This window comes from Cnephaeus nilssonii (assembly GCF_951640355.1).
Source record: "Cnephaeus nilssonii genome assembly, chromosome: 5".
Taxonomy (NCBI): Eukaryota; Metazoa; Chordata; class Mammalia; order Chiroptera; family Vespertilionidae; genus Cnephaeus; species Cnephaeus nilssonii.
Window position 1 is genome coordinate 24,836,828 of NC_137076.1, and position 17,109 is coordinate 24,853,936.

The window sequence follows — 17,109 nt, forward strand, 5'->3', positions numbered from 1 at the left end:
AACCTGTTTACCTATGCTGCCAGCTTGGTTCTCCTCAAAAACATTTTTTTTTAAAAAAAGAGAGAAAAAGGGATAATGAAACAAATAATGTCAAACTCTTGGTGATTGCTGAATCTGGGTTAGGAGTACATGGGAGTTTCTTTGGACAAGTTATCTTTTGTGAATATTTTAGATTTTTTTCCACATAATAATTTACCAAATAAGACAGTTGCATGTGAAGGCAGGCCATGTCAGGTATTTCGAACTAAAATCATTGCCAGCTAGTATGAAAAACAAAGCAAAGGAAGAAAATAAAATAAATAAATAAAGCGAAGAGAAAGTAGTCGGGATCCCCAATCTTTTATTATCAATCTCCCTTCAAAAAGCAGTGGGTGCCACAGAGAAACAAAAACGAGACTACATCTCCAACAGCCAGGTGGGCCCAGGTGCCCTGTCCTCCCCAGGTCTGTCAGCCCAGCTTCACGAACAGCAACAAGGTGGCAAGAATTCCTGGCAGCTGAAATGGAAGAAAGAAACATTGAACCAACTTGAGGGACTTCTGGAACCGTAATCAAATTGGAAACACAGAGATGGGGAGCATCCTGTTCCAGAAACGGCAGGGCAGGGTTTGACACATGGCCTAAGGTTCCTCAGGGCCAAGCTGGAGATCCTTTGGACCTGTTAGCATAGTTTCAGTGGTGGGTAGAAGGTGGAGGCCTTTCAGGAGGCACAGCCGTCATTCTCCCTTTGCTTCCCCCAGGTCTTATCTCCTCCCTCCTCTGTTCTTCCCTGGGTCCTGAAAACTACACTTCCCAGAAACCCCTGCCTTCTTCCTTCCTGTTAGAATTGGCCAATAGGAAGCACCAGTGAGAGATGGGAGGATGGGGGAAAGTTTGAAGTATTCTGCACTCCCTCCTCTCTTCTGCTCATCCTGAACGCTCCAAGCCGGCTCGCCCCAGCTCTTCAGGACTAGGAGAAGTAACAGCTCCCCAAGTTGCTAGCCCCTGAGTGCCTCAACATCATTTTCCTTAACGCTGCCCACACCTCTACAGAGGCCCCTGGAAGCTACTTTTCTGATCTTTTTCTTTTTTTCAATGACAGTTTACGTACAATATTATTTTGTATTAGTTTCCAGTGCACAACATAGTGGTTAGATAATCATATACTGTACTGTACAAAGTGGTCCTCCCAATGTTTCAGGGCCCACCTGGCACTGTACATAGTCCTTACAATATTATTGCCTACTAGTGGCCCAGTGCATGAAATTCGTGCACAATAAAAGGGAATTAATTAGAGGAAATATTTTAATATTGCTATTTGCCCTTTCTCTATAATAGAAGTGTCAGAGATGAAAGAAAATTAATAAAATGTTTATGAAAATCTCCCTCCTGTCAGAGTCTGGGGCATGCCACGGGACCTAGAGTCAAGTCCCCACCCACCGTCCACATGTGCTTCGAAAACACATGAGACCCAGACCCAGCCAGCCCCACCCCCATTGGGTGAGACCTAGACCCCGCTGGCCCCACCCCTGTCAAGCCCCTCCAGGTGGGGGGTGCAGCCTCAGGTCCCCTGACCTGGCGTCAGGGCGGGGGGCACGGCTGAAGTCCCCCATCAAGCCCCACTGGTCAGGGGGCACAGCCTAAGGTCCCGCAGCCTGATGCTGGGGTGGGGGGGCATGGCCTGAGGTCCCCGTCAAGCCCTGTGGGGCGGGGGGTGCAGCCTGAGGTCTCCAGGCCCGGCACCAGGACAGGAGGCACAGCCTGAGGTTCCCCATCAGGCCCCACGGGGTGGGGGGCACGGCCTGAGGTCCTTTGCCCCCACCAGGCGCCATGTAGCCTTAGGTCCCTGCTGTTCGGTCGTGATGTTATGGCATCCCAGCTAATTTGCATATTCCTCTATTATACAGATAGATATTTCCTATGCTGTACTTTACATCTCCATGACTATTTTGTGGCTACCAATTTCTTCTTCTCCTACCTCCTCCTCCTCCTCCTCCTCCTCCTCCTCCTCCTCCTCCTCCTCCTCCTCCCCTTCTTCTTCTTCTTCTTCTTCTTCTTCTTCTTCTTCTTCTTCTTCTTCTTCTCCTTCTTTATTTTAAAATGATTTTATTATCTTCTTTTTTAAAAAAATACGATGTTATTGATTTCAGAGAAAGGAAGGGAGAGGGAGAGAGAGATAGAAACATCGCTGAGAGTCTGACCTGTATGGCTCAGTGGTTGAGTGTCGACCTATGAACCAGGAGGTCATGGTTTGATTCCAGGTCAGGGCACATGCCCAGGTTGTGGGCTTGATCCCCAGTAGGGGGCGTGCAGGAGGCAACTGGTTAATGATTCTCTCTCATCATTGATGCTTCTATCACTCTCCCCCTCTCCCTTCCTCTCTGAAATCAATAAAAATATAAATTTAAAAAATCTTTTAATTTGTATTAAAAAATAGAAACATCCTATTTTTTATTTGTTCATCTATTGATGGCCACTGGGGTTGCATCTATATCTTGGCTATTATAAATAATGGTGCAGTGAACAAAGGGTGCATATATTCTTTCCAATTAGTGTGTTGGGTTTCTTCAGATATATACCCAGAGGTGGAGTCACTGGGTCATAAAGCAGTTCTATTTTTAATTTTTCAAAATACCTTTTCATTGATTTTTTTAAAGAGAGAGAGGAAGGGAGAGAGAAAGAGAAACATATATGTGAGAGCAAAACATTGGTTGGCTGCCTCTTGCATGCTCCCTAGTGGGGATCAAGCCTGAAACCCAGGTGTGACCTGGCCAGGATGGAACTGGACACCTTTCAGTGCACAGGACGACGCCCAACCACCTGGGGATTACAATGAACATCTTTACTTTTTACAGTCTTGCTTGGATTAAGAGTAAATTAATTTCAGTAGCCTACAAAAACTTTGCTCCTATATAGCTGTTTTCTCCAACCTTCTTCGTGCCATTATTGTCATGCAAATTACATTTTAACGTAAGTCTATCAACACAGTTTTATAGTTATTGCCTATTGCAGTTATCCTTAAATGAGATAGGAGAAGAAAAGTTTTAACAACAAATGTTTTTCTCTCCCTGGGGCTTATCTGAACTTGGCTCTGAGCAAAGAGCCGCCCCTCGGACAGGCGCAGGGATGAGAATAGCTCCTGTGCAGACCGTTTCCATGGTGAGTGGCCTCCGAGCATCTCTAGTGGTGCATGAAGAACTCATCCTCTCGCTGCCTCCGCCTCCCTGTGATCCCTGCCTTGGATAAGCCCTCTCTCGGGTGGGTGACAATAACTTCCCAGAATCATAGGGCATTTTGCAAAGCCTCTGACGCACTCCACCTCATCAGTGCTTAACAGCAAACAACGGGGCAGCCCGTTTTACAAATAAGGGAGGCTGTCGTCCTAACGCACAGTCAGACAGCTAGTGAGTGACAGAACTAGGACCAGAGCCCGGAGCCCCAGCCCTTGCCCACTCGGGCCTTGCACCAGAGAAGTGTAGGCCAGACTCATTAGCTGGATGAAGAGGGCATGTCCCCAGGGTAAGTGCTTCTCACTTGAATCCCCCAGCACCCACGTGCCTTCCTCACCCTTTCTTTTCTTTCTTTTTCTTTTTTTGTTAACCCTCACTTGAGGATATTTTTCCGTTGATTTTTAGAGAGAGTGAAAAACTTCGATGTCAGAAAGACACATGATTGGTTGCCTCCTGCATGTGCCCCGACCGGGGCTGGGGACCGAGCCTGCAACCAAGGTACATGCCCTTGACCAGAATCGAACCCGGGACCCTTCAGTCTGTGGGCCAAAACTCTATCCACAGAGCCAAACCAGCTAGGGCCATTGGTTGATTCTTGTATGTGCCCTGACTGGGGATCGAACCCGCAACCTTGGCATATCAGGACAGAACTCCAACCAACTGAACTACCTGGCCAGGGCCACATTTTCCAATTTAAAAATCATATTTCTCACCTATCCCTGCTGGGTAGGAGGTCAGCTCCATGACAGCAGAGATTTTTGTTTGTTTAATTCTAAATTGTATCCTTGGTGTCTACAATAGTGACTGGACCTAGTAGGTGCTCAGTAAAGTTTGTGGAGTAACCAAGATGTGAAAACCCTTTCTACTGCCTTTCTGTTATTCTCAGAAGAAAGCCAAACCCCTCTCTGTATCCCACAAGGCCTTATATTACCTGGCCCGCATCAGCCTGCCCTCATCTCCCCCTTCCCGTCCATCCTGCTCCACCACAGGGGCCTCCCCGCTGGTCCTTGAATAAGCCAAGCTTATCCCAGCCTCAGGGCCTTTGCACCAACTGTTCCCTCTGCCCTCCCCCCATATACACACATGGCTTTTCCTCAGGTCACTGGTCAACTGTCACCTCCGTCACCATGTTTTACTGCCTCCCCCACTTGAATGTCAGTGCCACATTGACAGGGATTTTTGTCTTTTTTTTCATCACTGTTGTGTCCTCGGTGCCCTGAACAGTGCTTGGCACGCAGTAGGTGCTCAATAAAAGGGTTTAGTGTGTCCCAGAGGAGCTGGGCTTACCTGTATCACGGCTGCCCCCAGTGAGCCTGCACTCAGGTTGACGCTCTGAGTCTTGGCTATTTTCAGGAGTTTGGGAAAACAGCCCTGTGGGTACAGATATCAAAGCAGGCGGGACCTGGTTAGGGGCTCAGAGGCTCCGGGGCCCTGTCCCCACCCACCCCTTTTGGGGCCATTCAAACTGCCCTCAGATTCAGGGAGGATACAGGGACAAAGCTACAGGACCTTGGCTCCGTCTCGCTTGACTGCCCCCCAACCTTCCAGCATTGCCCTAGCTTCCTTGTTCTCCCCACACACACACCCCAGAACACTCCCCAGTATCCATCTGTGCAAGTCATGACTAACTGGGGGACGTTGGAGAGGTCACCCCCCCTTTCTGTGCCTCGGTTTCCCAACTGGGTCCACCTCACAAGGTCTTTGAGTGGATTAGGAGAAAGCATCTACATGAAGTGCATAGCAGTGGCCTGACACAGAGCCAGCATCCAGGAGCTATTAGTTATTTCCGAGTGTTCTGTACATACAAACAGAAGGACTAACGTGTTTCTAGCACCTTCTCACTCGTTTCTTACAACAACCCCATAAGGTAGGTATTTATTTTCTCTTTTTTCCCCAAATATATTTTTATTGATTTCAGAGAGGAAGGGAGAGGGATAGAAACATCAATGATGAGAGAGAATCATTGATCAGCTGCCTCCTGCACACCCCCCACACTGGGGATCGAGCCCGCGACCCGGGCATGTGCCCTGACCAGGAATCGAACCATGACCTCCTGGTTCGTAGGTTGACGCTCAACCACTGAGTCACGCCAGCTGGGCTCTCTGTGTTATAAGTGAAGAAACTGAGGCTCAGACAGGTGAAGAGACCAGACACAGAGGGTGAGCAGAGCAGGCTCCACTCCCCTTGCTGCAGCCACTGAGATGCCCCTCACCTTCGAGGCCCCCAGCACCTCTTGTTTTTGGAAGCTTGGGCTGCTTTGTGCTCACTGTTGGCAGTTCAGAAGCCCCCTTCACATAATGAGTATTTATTAAGTGCCTATTGTGTGCGAGGCACTGGGCGCTGGAACCCAGCAATGTGAAAACAGACAAAATTCTTGCCTTGGTGGGGCCGACATTTGAGTGGGGAAACCAGGTGATAGGGACTGGTTAAGCACCGGACAGACACTGAAGCAGAGTAAGGAGATGAAGTGTGATGGTGATTTGGGGGGGAGATCCTATTATAGAGAAGGGGTCGGGAATAGTCTAATGGAGCACAGACCAGAAGGAAGTGAGGTAGGAAGACATTTAGGGGGAGAGAATTCCAGGCAGAAGGAACAGCCTTTGCAAAGCCCCTGAGGCTGGCAGGCGCCTGATGTGTTTGTGCTGCATGGAGGAGGCTGGTGTGGCTGCAGCAGGATGAGTGAGGGTGTGAGTCGGAGGAGAAGAGGTTGTGCAGGGCCCAAGAGGCCAGTGTGTTCATCTCTGAGCCCCAGGGTCCGGCTCCCAGTAGGAGCCATTCAGGGTGATGAATGAATTAATGAATGATTCTTATATCTTCCCTCAGAGAAGATCTGTGTTCATTCACTTGTGACAGAGGTTAAGAGGAAGCTGGGCATGGGGTTTAAAGCCCAGGTCGACCACTCCCTGGCTGAGGGAAGCTCTCTGTGCCTCAGTTTCCTCATCTGTAAAATGGGAGAAGAGCCTGGAGGGATGCGATGGGGATTGAATTAAAGTGAATGCCCAGCCCTGGCCAGTGTGGCTCAGTTCATTGGGCATCATCCTGGCACCAAAAGGTTGCTGGTTCAATTCCCAGTCAGGGCACATGTCCAGGTTGTGGGCTCGATCCTGGGTAGGGGGCATGCAGAGAGACAGAGAGACAGAGAGACAGAGAGAGAAACATCAACCTGACAGAGAAATGCCAATCATGGGGAATCAAACCTGCAACCTGGGAACGTGCCCTGACCGGAAATCGACCCCACCACCTTTTGGTGTATATAGGACGACACTCCAACCGAGTCACACCGGCCAGGGCAAATATGCAATTTTTATGAAATTCCCCAGCCCTCGGGGTCCACCATGGTGGTGGCCAACAAAATCGGGAGTTACCGCCTGGTGGATGACATCGGAGGACACGTTGCGCCCGGTACAGGCCGCAGTCCCCATGGACTTGCAGCAGCTCCTGGGGTAGGTGTGGCCCGTTGTCATCTCAAAGGAAGAACCAGAGAAATCCGTGTAGTTCTTCACCCCACAGCACTTCAGCTGCAGAGAGGAGAATAAACACTTGAAGACTTCCTTTCACATATTCACGTAACAAGAACAATAGAAGTCACAGTCACCATGGCTACTATGTAGACAGCAGTCACAATATTCCAGGGCCTGGGCTAGTGCCTCCCTCCCCCCCCAACCCCATCGTGGCTCAGAACGCTCCGTGGTTCTCAGCTGAGTTGGGGTAAAAGCTGAAGTCCTCACCATGGCCCGCCAGGCCCTGCAAGAAGGGCCCTGTCACCTCCGGGCCCTCATCTCTGCCCGCTCTCCCTTTCCCTTTCTCAGCTTTCGCCTCCCTGTCTCCTTGATGTTTCTCAAACACACTTAGCAAGTGCCAGCCTCGGGGCCTTTAGATAGGCTGTTCCCTCTCTCTCTCTCTCTCTCTCTCTTTTTTAATTAGACCTAAGTACACTGTTTTTTATTTTTATTTTTATTTTTTATTGATTTCAGAGAGGAAGGGAGAAGGAGAGAGATAGAAACATCAATGATGAGAGAGAACCATTGATCGGCTGCCTCCTGCACGCCCCCTACTGGGGATCCAGGCTGCAAACTGGGCAGTGTGCCTGACAGGGAATCAAACCGTGACCTCCCAGTTCCGTGGTGGGCAAACTGCGGCTCACGAGCCACATGCAGCTCTTTGGCCCCTTGAGTGTGGCTCTTCCACAAAATACCATGGACTGGGCGAGTCTATTTTGAAGAAGTGGCGTTAGAAGAAGTTTAAGTTTAAAAAATTTGGCTCTCAAAAGAAATTTCAATCGTTGTACTGTGGATATTTGGCTCTGTGGACTAATGAGTTTGCCGACACTGTCCTAGTTCATAGGTCGATGCTCAACCACTGAGCCATGCCGGCCAGGCTATGGCACTAGCTTTTGAGGAGGAAAATAAATAACAATATATTTTAAAAAATAATTGAAAGCAGGTTCTCAAACACCCAAGAAGGATTTGCACACCCATGTTCATAGCAGCATTTTTCACAACACCCCAAAGGTGGGGACAACTCAAGTGTCCACTGATGGATGATGGGTAGACAAAATGTGCTGTATCCACACAAAAGGAAGGAAATTCTGACCCATGCTACAACATGTGTGATTCCACTTATATGAGGTCCCCAGAGGAGTCAGATTAATAGAGACAGAAAGTAGATGGTGGGTGCCCGGGATGGGGGAGGGGAGAATGGGAAGTGAGTGTTTAATGGGGACAGAGTTTCAGTTTGGGAAGATGAGAAAGTTCTGGAGCTGGATGGCGGTGATGGCTGCACAACAATGTGAGTGTGCTTAATGCCACTTAAAAATGGTTAAGATGGTAAATTTTATGTTATGTACTAGAGGGCTCAGTGCACGAACTCCTGCATGGATGGGGTCCCTTGGCCTGGCTGGCGATTGAGGCCGATCGGGGGGCTGATCGGGGGGCCGATCGGGGCCAGCCGGCAGGGGGGAGGGACCGAGGAAGGTTGGCCAGCCTCGGGAGGTTGGCTGTGGGAGTGCAGTGACCACCAGTGGGCAGTCCCTGCATTGAGTATCTGCCCCCTGGTGGTCAGTGCATGGTCATAGCGACCAGTCATTCAGTCGACCAGTGGTAATGGTCGCTTAGGCTTTTATATATAGAGATATTTTACCACATTAAAAAGAAGATGTGACTCTCACCGTCTCCATGACCAAGTTCCACTCCATGGAAAAGTCATCTGGCTCATTGTAACCCCTGTAATTCTTCTTCAGGGCCACAAAGTTGTGTTCCAGGGCTGCTTCTTGAACCTCCAAGGTGAAACGGGAAGCCGTGAATATACAGAACAGCAAGGCGCCCCTTTGGTGAGGTTTCTTGGGGACAGCGCCAGGGGGTGGGGGCTTCCCTTCTGCTCCCTTCACGGTCCCTCCCCTCAGCCGTGGGTCTGCGCTGGCGGATGGCAAATTCAGGCTCCCGTCAGCCCAGGGAGGCACGGGGAGTGTGTGGGTCGCGAGCCGAGCGCATCTGGTCGTATCCATCACAAACCAGTTTGAATCATCTGCTCTTTCCAATCGCCCACACATCTGCCCCCCCCCCCCCCCCCCGCAATTTGGCTGTAATTCTATTAAAGACTTGAATATCATCGTTAGCAACTGAATATCTCTCTCTCTCTCTCTCTCTCTCTCTCTCGCAACTGCATCTCTCTGTGCACAAGAAAAGAAACACATTTCATTTCCTACTTTTTAAATAAAGGTCTACATTTTAAACATTTCCCCTGAAGAGGTGATATAGTCCCATGGTCCAAAATTCACAAAGCACAGACGGGTAGACCGTGAAAAGTCTCCCTCCCACCTTTTCTCCCAGCCAACAAGTTCCTCCCACTCCACAGCGACTGTCACTGCTTCCCGTGTCCCCAGAGGAGACAGCCTGCGTGTGTCAGAGCCAGCACACCCGCTGACTTTCCTCCTGGCCTCCTGGGACTCTCGCTCTGCACCTGGCTGGTCGCTGACAAGGAAGGCCATTGTTCTCGGTCCCTGCTCGCGTCCCGGTGGCCTTTGTCATTTCTGTGCTCCTGCGCCTGCTTCCCACTGCCAGCGGCCGAGGGCTTCCTGGGGCCTCTCGGCCACAGGCATCCAGGGAGCCGCACGCAAGTGGCTGACGGAAGGAGGGGGGTCAATACTGCAGCTTCCTGGGCCCTTGGGCGGAGAAGCAGCTGTGTGTCCCGCTCCGGGTCCCCGGTCCCCAGCAGGGCTGAACCCAGCTGCCCGCAATGTCACCTTTTACAAACTGCATTCCCTTCCCTGCCTTGCTGCCCTGTCCTACAGGTGCTTCTTGGGGTTACGTCTCAAATAAACCAGGAGCCTTCAAATTCTTGTCTCTGAGTTGGCCTCTGGGGGGACACAAACGAGGACATCACTGTGTCCTGAAGAGAGTGCCATCTTGTTCTTGGACAGCCTTCTCCTTCCTTCTGTCCACCTGCATCAGACAGTCTTGTGATAGCTGTCATAAACTGCCCCCCTCCAGGGATGCTTAAGAGGCCGGGGATTTTGCAATCCCCGAATGCATGTCATTCTGTCCACGGACACGCAGACCCTTGGATAAAAATGGGATGGTGGGGTCAAAGCATCTGTTTGTCATTTGGATTTTGCCAAATAGCCCCCTGATTTCAACATATTCCAAAGCCCAACAACGTGTATGGCGTTTCCCATTGCTCCTTACCACCCACCACCCAGAGCAGGACAGATGGTCAGATGAACGGGGCCAGTTTCTTGGGGCCTTCGAGGGGAGGCCTGAGGTTTTCGGCTTTTCACGGCATCTTTAAAGGCCCAACCTCCCTCCTCGGGACCTGCGGGCCGGCCATCCCGGATCTCCATCTGTGAGCAGCCCAGAGCCGGAGTGCCTCCCGCCTGGGGTGGGGTGGGGGGCTTCAGTTGAGTCTGTTTCTTTCTTTTTTATTTTTATATATTTTTAAAAATATATTTTATTGATTTTTTACAGAGAGGAAGGGAGAGGGATAGAGAGTTAGAAACATCGATGAGAGAGAAACATCGATCAGCTGCCTCCTGCACACCTCCCACTGGGGATGTGCCCGCAACCAAGGTACATGCCCCTGACCAGAATCGAACCTGGGACCTTTCAGTCCGCAGACTGACGCTCTATCCACTGGGCCAAACCGGTTAGGGCTGTTTCTTTCTTTTTTTAAAAAATATTTTTTTTTATTGATTTCAGAGAGGAAGGGAAAGGGAGAGAGAGATAGAAACATCAATGATGAGAGAGAATCATTGATCAGCTGCCTCCTGCACGCCCCACACTGGGGATCGAGCCCGCAACCCAGGCATGTGCCCTGACCAGAATCGAACCTGGGACCCTTCGGGTAGAGACCAACGCTCTATCCACTGAGCCAAACCGGCTGGGGCTGAGCCTGTTATTTCCAATGCTGAAGGGGAGAAGCAGCACTGTACTTACAATCGGGAGGAAGGCAAGGACCAGTGTGGCGACCGTGATTTCCACAATGAGGACGACAGCCATCCACAGGAGGCACTGGAAGACACGGAAGGGGCGATGGGAGCTGGAGCTGCTGGGCGTTCCTGCCCACCCCAGGCCACGTGGCTGCCCCGGGTTTGAAAGAACGGACATCCAGCGGGGTAGGGGCCTCTATTTCTTTCATGTGTCGCTTTCCTACTTGTCCGGGATGCAGGGTAGACTTAGGAGCCAGCCAGTGGACCCTCACTTCACGCCCAGCACTTCATGGGTGTCAGGAGGCTTATGTGTCAGGTGTGGTAAAGGCTGTATGTTGCAGATAGCAGGGACGGGGGTGGGGTGAGGGGTGGGGTGGGGTGGGGTGGGGAGGACCGGGGAAGGGGAGAAGCCTCAGACCCGCCAATGTGGGAAGAGGAGGGACAACTGAAGGGGAGGGACAGGGGGCAGGTCGGTGGGTGCAGGAAGAAAAGATCAGCATTCGCTGCCTAATGTTTCCAATAAATTCTCTTGCACAGTGGAAAACGATGGGAAATTTGGCAGGCAGAGGGGCGGTCTCCAAGTTACCCATCAAGGAGAAGCCGCCTCCCGCCCGTGTCTGTTTCCCCATCTGTACAATATGGAGGTGGGACCAGCTCTGGGGGTCTCAGTGGATTCTGTGGAGCTTGAGGCCAGATGGGAGCAAAGTAAGGTCAGCTCCTGGCTTTCCTTTCATGCATTTCCATTTATGCCTCTTATTATTATTACTAGAGGCCTGATGTAGGAAGATTCGTGCAAGAATGGGCCTTCCTTCCCCTGGCTGCCGGCACCACCTTTGCTCCGGCCGGAGCCGCCTTTCCGCCTTCCCACACTGCCCAGAGGCCCAGAGCTGCTGGAGCAGTGTGGAATGCCTGTGTCGTCGCCATCTTTGTTGTGTTAATTTGCATACTCACTCCTGATTGGCTGGTGGGCATTGCAAAGGTACGGTCAATTTGCATCTTTCTCTGTTATTAGTGTAGACTATTATTACTACTAGAGGCCCAGTGCATGAAAATTCATGCACTGGAGCGGGGGGGGGGGGTCCTTCAGCCCAGCCTGTCCCCTCTCACAGTCTGGGAACCCTCAGGGGCAGGAGGTGACCCGGAGATCAGGGGAAGGTGACGCCCCATCACACCTCTGCTGCTGCCACTGTCGGCAGTGCAAGCCTCATCCAGCCCTGGTTACCTGAGCCTCGGGCGACCCTGGGCGGCTGGGGGTGCTGAGGGGACTGGAGGACTCCGGAGACAGGCAGGCCCGGCCTTGCCGCACGTCTGCCGCCCTGGGAGGGCTGAGAGGACTGAGCACCGCCATCTTGTGGCTGTGGACACTGCCATCTTTGAGGGCAGGGCAGTCAATTAGCATATTCCCTCCTTATTGGCTGTGGGCGCCACCATCTTTTCCACAGCGTGAGGGCCAATTAGCATATTTCTTCTTTATTAGATAGGATTATTATTAAAGATCTGTTTGATGATTTAGGCTGAGTCACCCAGCTGGCAATGTCGGGGCTTATTTGGCCCTCACACAGAGAGGCAGGAAAGTGCAGTGGATATATCCCCGGGGTCCCCACAGCCCACAGGGATAAACGTGGGTGCAGGGCTTAGCAGGTATAGGACCCCAGATGATTGGCTCATGTAACAGATTATGAGGATTAATATTAATATCAATGTCACTCTCTCCCTGCCTCTGGGTGACTAAGATAACCAGGCGTCAGCAAGTCCCAGTGGCTCTATCTTCAGAGTCTATCCCCAGTCTGCCCTTTCTCACCCCCTCCCACAACTCCACCAGGTCTAGCCTCCACCATTCCCACCTGGCCCAGCACAGTGCCTCTGCTCTGGTGCCCCCCACTGTCCCCCCCACGGACACCAGAGGGCGCCCGTGAGCACCTGTGTCCCAAAGTCCCTCCTCCGCTCAGACCCTTCTGTGGCTCCCAAATGCATCAAAAAGACTTTGCTTTTGTGAGTGAGGTCTCAGAGGCTTTGGAGGGACAGAGACTGACGGTAAAGCAGGTCGGATTTGCAGACGGGTTGGATGTGGGGTTGTGAGAGGGAGGACTCTGATTCCTCCACGTTAAACTATGGTTAAAATAGTGTCCGTATCACATTGAAGATAAAATGAAATATTGTAGGCCCAGGACGTGGCTAAGAAATATTTGCTGAACCTAATTAAGAAAGGAAATTGAGATGATGGAACTTCAGGGAGGAGGAGGGTGGGGGCAGGGTGCCTTAGAAGGTAACTAGAGTAAGAATTTCCCTGAAACCCCCAAATTGAAATAACCAAGAGACTGGTAGCAACACAGTAGAGGGAGGAAAAAAAAACACACTGGGGACAGATTAAACATCAGGTGGGATCATCCACTCCAACAAGATTCTGAGGGAAACGGGAATGGGGACGCTGGGAGCTGGATTTTAAAGAGATGTTTAGCCAAGGCTGTGTGTGCAAATAAAGCATGTAAAATCTGGGACACGCTATCTGCACGGCCATGCTCAAAACTTTCATACCCCATGTACTTGAACATGTACTTGTTCATGTGTGACGATTCACAGTGTTGTGTTAGTGGGATGGAAAGAACAGCATGCCCAGGCCAGACCCAAACACAATGGAAACTCATGTAGATAGAGGAGGACCAGAGGGGCCACTCAGTAAGGGAGACAGTATAAATCAGATCCCTACCTCACACCACACACACGGCTAAAGTCCAGAAGGCCACGGGGAGAAAGCCTAGGAGAGTATAATTTATGACCTTGGGTAGGAAAGGAGTTCTAAGTGAGACACATCATAAAGGAAAAGATGTATGTATTGATGCCATCGCATGAGACGCCATGCACACTGTAAATGGGTGGGAGGGACTTGCAGTGTGTACAGTAAAGGATTCCTATGTGCGGGGCGAGTTTTGGGGTTTGCTTGCGGACCCAACTTACAAACAAGAGAAGGCCTCTGCTTTCTTTGGTTGTGGCATACCACCCGGCGAAGCCCAGCAGCACTGTGAGGCAGCCCATGACCAGACACAGGTAGCCAACGTGGAACAGGTGTGTAGAGAACACCCCGAGGACGCCAGTGAGGACAGCCCCTCTGAACGTGACGTAGATGCCCAGGCCAATGAGGATCACGCCAGACATCTTTAGAACATGAATCAGAAATGGAAAGGCAGACTGTTAGTTGTTTACAAAAGGAACTCTCCTCGGGGAGGGACAGGAGAGTGAAGGCCAGTATGATTAGCAAAAACATTAAAACATTGATCATACCCCGTGTCGGAGAGGATGGGGAGAACATTCTCATACATTTCTGCCAGGCAACAAACTTTACTTTTTTTTTTAGTGGGGGGGGGGCACTTGCAATTTATATTTAAAACCTTAAAGGTTAGCCCAGCAGGTGTGGTTCAGTGGTTGAGCATCCACCTATGAACCAGGAGGTCACAGCTCGATTCCCAGTGAAGGCATAATGCCCGGGTTGTGGGCCGTGCAGGAGGCAGCTGGTCAAAGGTTCTCTCTCATCATTGATGTTTCTCTCTCTCCCTCTCTTTTCCTCTCTGAAACCAATAATAAAAATATATTAAAGAACAAACAAACAAAACACCTTAAAGGTTATATGGTAAAAACATTTACCTAGAAATTCCATTTCTAGATATTCAGCCTAAGGAAAAGTCACATATTTGCCTCAGTACCAGGATGTTCCTTAAGGACAAAGCATCAAAAATTACGGAAGCAACCAGTAAGACAGAGCGGATAGGTAAGTCATGGTAAGGCCATGCCCTGGCACCATACACAGTTACTTTAAATCAGGGGTCCTCAAACTTTTTAAACAGGGGGCCAGTTCACTGTCCCTCAGACCGTTGGAGGGCCGGACTATAGTTTAAAAAAAAAACTATGAACAAATTCCTATGCACACTGCACATATCTTATTTTGAAGTAAAAAAACAAAACGGCAAAAACACCCGCATGTGGCCCGCGGGCCATAGTTTGAGGACGCCTGCTTTAAATGATGCTGTAGGAGAGGGGGTGGCAATTTTTTTTTCTGAAAAGCCCCAGATATTATGAGCTCTGTAGACTATAAGTTCACTTTTATCTAATCCTTACCTGAGGACATATTTGTATAGATTTGTAGAGAGAGAGGAAGGGAGAGAGAGAGAAACATCAACGTGAGAGAGAAAACATCGATTTGTTGCCTCCTGTATGTGTCTGGCCCAGGGATCAAACCCACAACCCAGGTATGTATCCTGACCGGAAATCAAACCTGCAACCTTTTGGTGTACCAGGAGGATGCTCCAACCCACTGAGCCAGCCAGCCAGCCAGGGCTGTAAATTCTCTTGGGAAAGAACTCAGCTATGGTGGTGTGCCTCAAAAGCAGCCATATTCAATTTGCAAACAATTTTTTAAATTTACAAATACATTTTATGTACTTACCTATTTATCTATCTATCTATCCATCTATCTGTCTGGGTGTACTGTGCTGACCCCTATTGTAGGAAAATGTTTATTAGTACAAAAAGATGTTTTCAATGCCTTAGGAAGTTTTATTTTATTTATTTTTATTTTTAACTTTTATTAATTTCATAAAGGAAGAGAGAGATAGAAACATCAATGATGAGAGGGAATCATCCTGCACACCCCCACTGGGGATCGAGCCCACAACCTGGGCATGTGCCCTGACCGGGAATCAAACCAGTGACCTCTTGGTTCCTAGGTGAATGCTCAACCGCTGAGCCACCGGCCGGGCTAAGATGATGGTTTTTATTGAGCAATGTCCCCACGATAGGCATGAGCCCCTTAAATGCGCTGTCTCCTTTCACTCCCATCGAAATGTCACAGTACAGGTAACGAGGAGTGATATTGAATAGCTTTCTCTTTCCTGGCAGCCTGTCCTTAGACTGCTCTACTATAAAAACAATCACTTCTTGAATAATGCACATGCTGAGTTATTTTCATAGAAAGAAAACAATGTTTGGAAAAATTTAAAGGACCAGAAAACGACCACTCCCTCCGGCCCTCCCAACACAATTTCGTTTTCTGCCGGATTTGACTTAGAGCCAAGCGGTCCTCTGCTGACTCTGGGCTCCCAGATCACACTCGCCTGTGATTTCCACCAGCTCTGGGTCAGAGGAGGCTCCCCCTGTTCCCAACACGTCCTGCTCCTCGTCAGCCTGCCCTACATTCCTCCTGCTTCCCTGGGGACCACAGAGCTGGATGCCAATGAATTTGGATCAACTTATTTCTGTCTTCGAGGGAGTTAGCCGTGGAGGAAGGGCCGCGAAGCCTGGGGGCCTGGGTTGTGACATACTTACAGCCATGAAGCCGTTGAGGAAAGATAACAGCCTCTTCAAGGAAGAATAGGGAGTGTGCACCTCAGCCATGTTGGCAGGCTGAGTGCCCTGGACATGAAGTCAGCATCTTCCTACACCTCTGGGCTACTGTTTCCTGAGATGGTAGAGGGCTGGGGGTTGGGGGATGGGGGTCACTGAAGCTGACTTGCTCTACCCCTCTCTCTTCTGACTGCCTGACCATCTGCAGGGGAGGAGTTCAGTCATCAGCCTTTTATCACATCACAATTGGAGCAGGTGCCCCAAACTGCCTTCCTGCCGGCTCCTCCAAACAGGACGTGTGGGGCGTGGGAAAAAGGACTGGTGTGCCATCTGGTACCCCCAGATGCCATGGGGTCCTGTAGGTAGAGTGCTCAGCACTGACCACTTACGTGGTTGATGCTAGACTGGGGGGCGCCAAGGGGGAAAGGGCCTTCAGCGTCCCCTTCATGGCTGTGTTCCCAAAGCCTGCTACACAGTACGTGCTCCGAGACACCAGTGTGGAATGAATGCATCAAAAGGCACTATGGCCCTGGCCGGGTTGGCTCAGTGGATAGAGCGTCGGCCTGGGGACCAAAGGGCCCAGGATTCGATCCCAGTCAAGGGCCTGTACCTCGGTTGCAGGCTCCTCCCCGGCCCGGGCCCTGATCAAGGCTCGTGCAGGAGGCAACCAAATGATGTGTTTCTCTCACATCGGTGTTTCTCTCTGTCTTTCCCTCTCTCTTCCACTCTCCCTAAGAATCAATGGAAAAAATATCCTCGGGTGAGGATTAACAACAACAAAAAGGCACTATGACCCAGGAATCTAACGACAAGCCACTGGGTCCGAAGCCCCTGCCCACACATGAGCTCATTTGGCCCATCCTTCTCCCAGGGCTCAGAGAGGCCACACAGGAAGCAGGATCCAGGCTGGGCGTTGAAGCTCCAAGAGTGTCACTGAGGTGGGAACCGATGGCCCCTTCTCCATGTGAGGCTTGTCAGCCAAAGCTGGGGGAGCGACTGTCCTTGAGCCCATGAGTCTCTGATCACTGGGACTTTCTTGATACAGAGGCAGAGAGGGCATTTCAGGGCAAAAATATGTGCACATGGGCAGAGAGCCCACGGGCCCTGCTCCTGCAGCCCCTAACCCCCATTGTTTCCCGGATTC

General features: G+C 50.5%; 1 protein-coding gene across 1 annotated transcript; it reads right to left on the reverse strand.

Moving 5' to 3' along the window:
- Positions 1–448: 448 nt before the first annotated feature.
- Positions 449–16,016, reverse strand: TSPAN16 (tetraspanin 16; the record flags this gene model as incomplete). Its single annotated transcript, XM_079773380.1, has 6 exons — positions 449–496; positions 4,496–4,579; positions 6,574–6,726; positions 8,376–8,483; positions 13,587–13,784; positions 15,948–16,016. 6 exons carry the CDS (start codon positions 16,014–16,016, stop codon positions 449–451), a joined length of 660 nt encoding a protein of 219 aa, XP_079629506.1.
- Between the last annotated feature and the right edge of the window lie 1,093 nt (positions 16,017–17,109).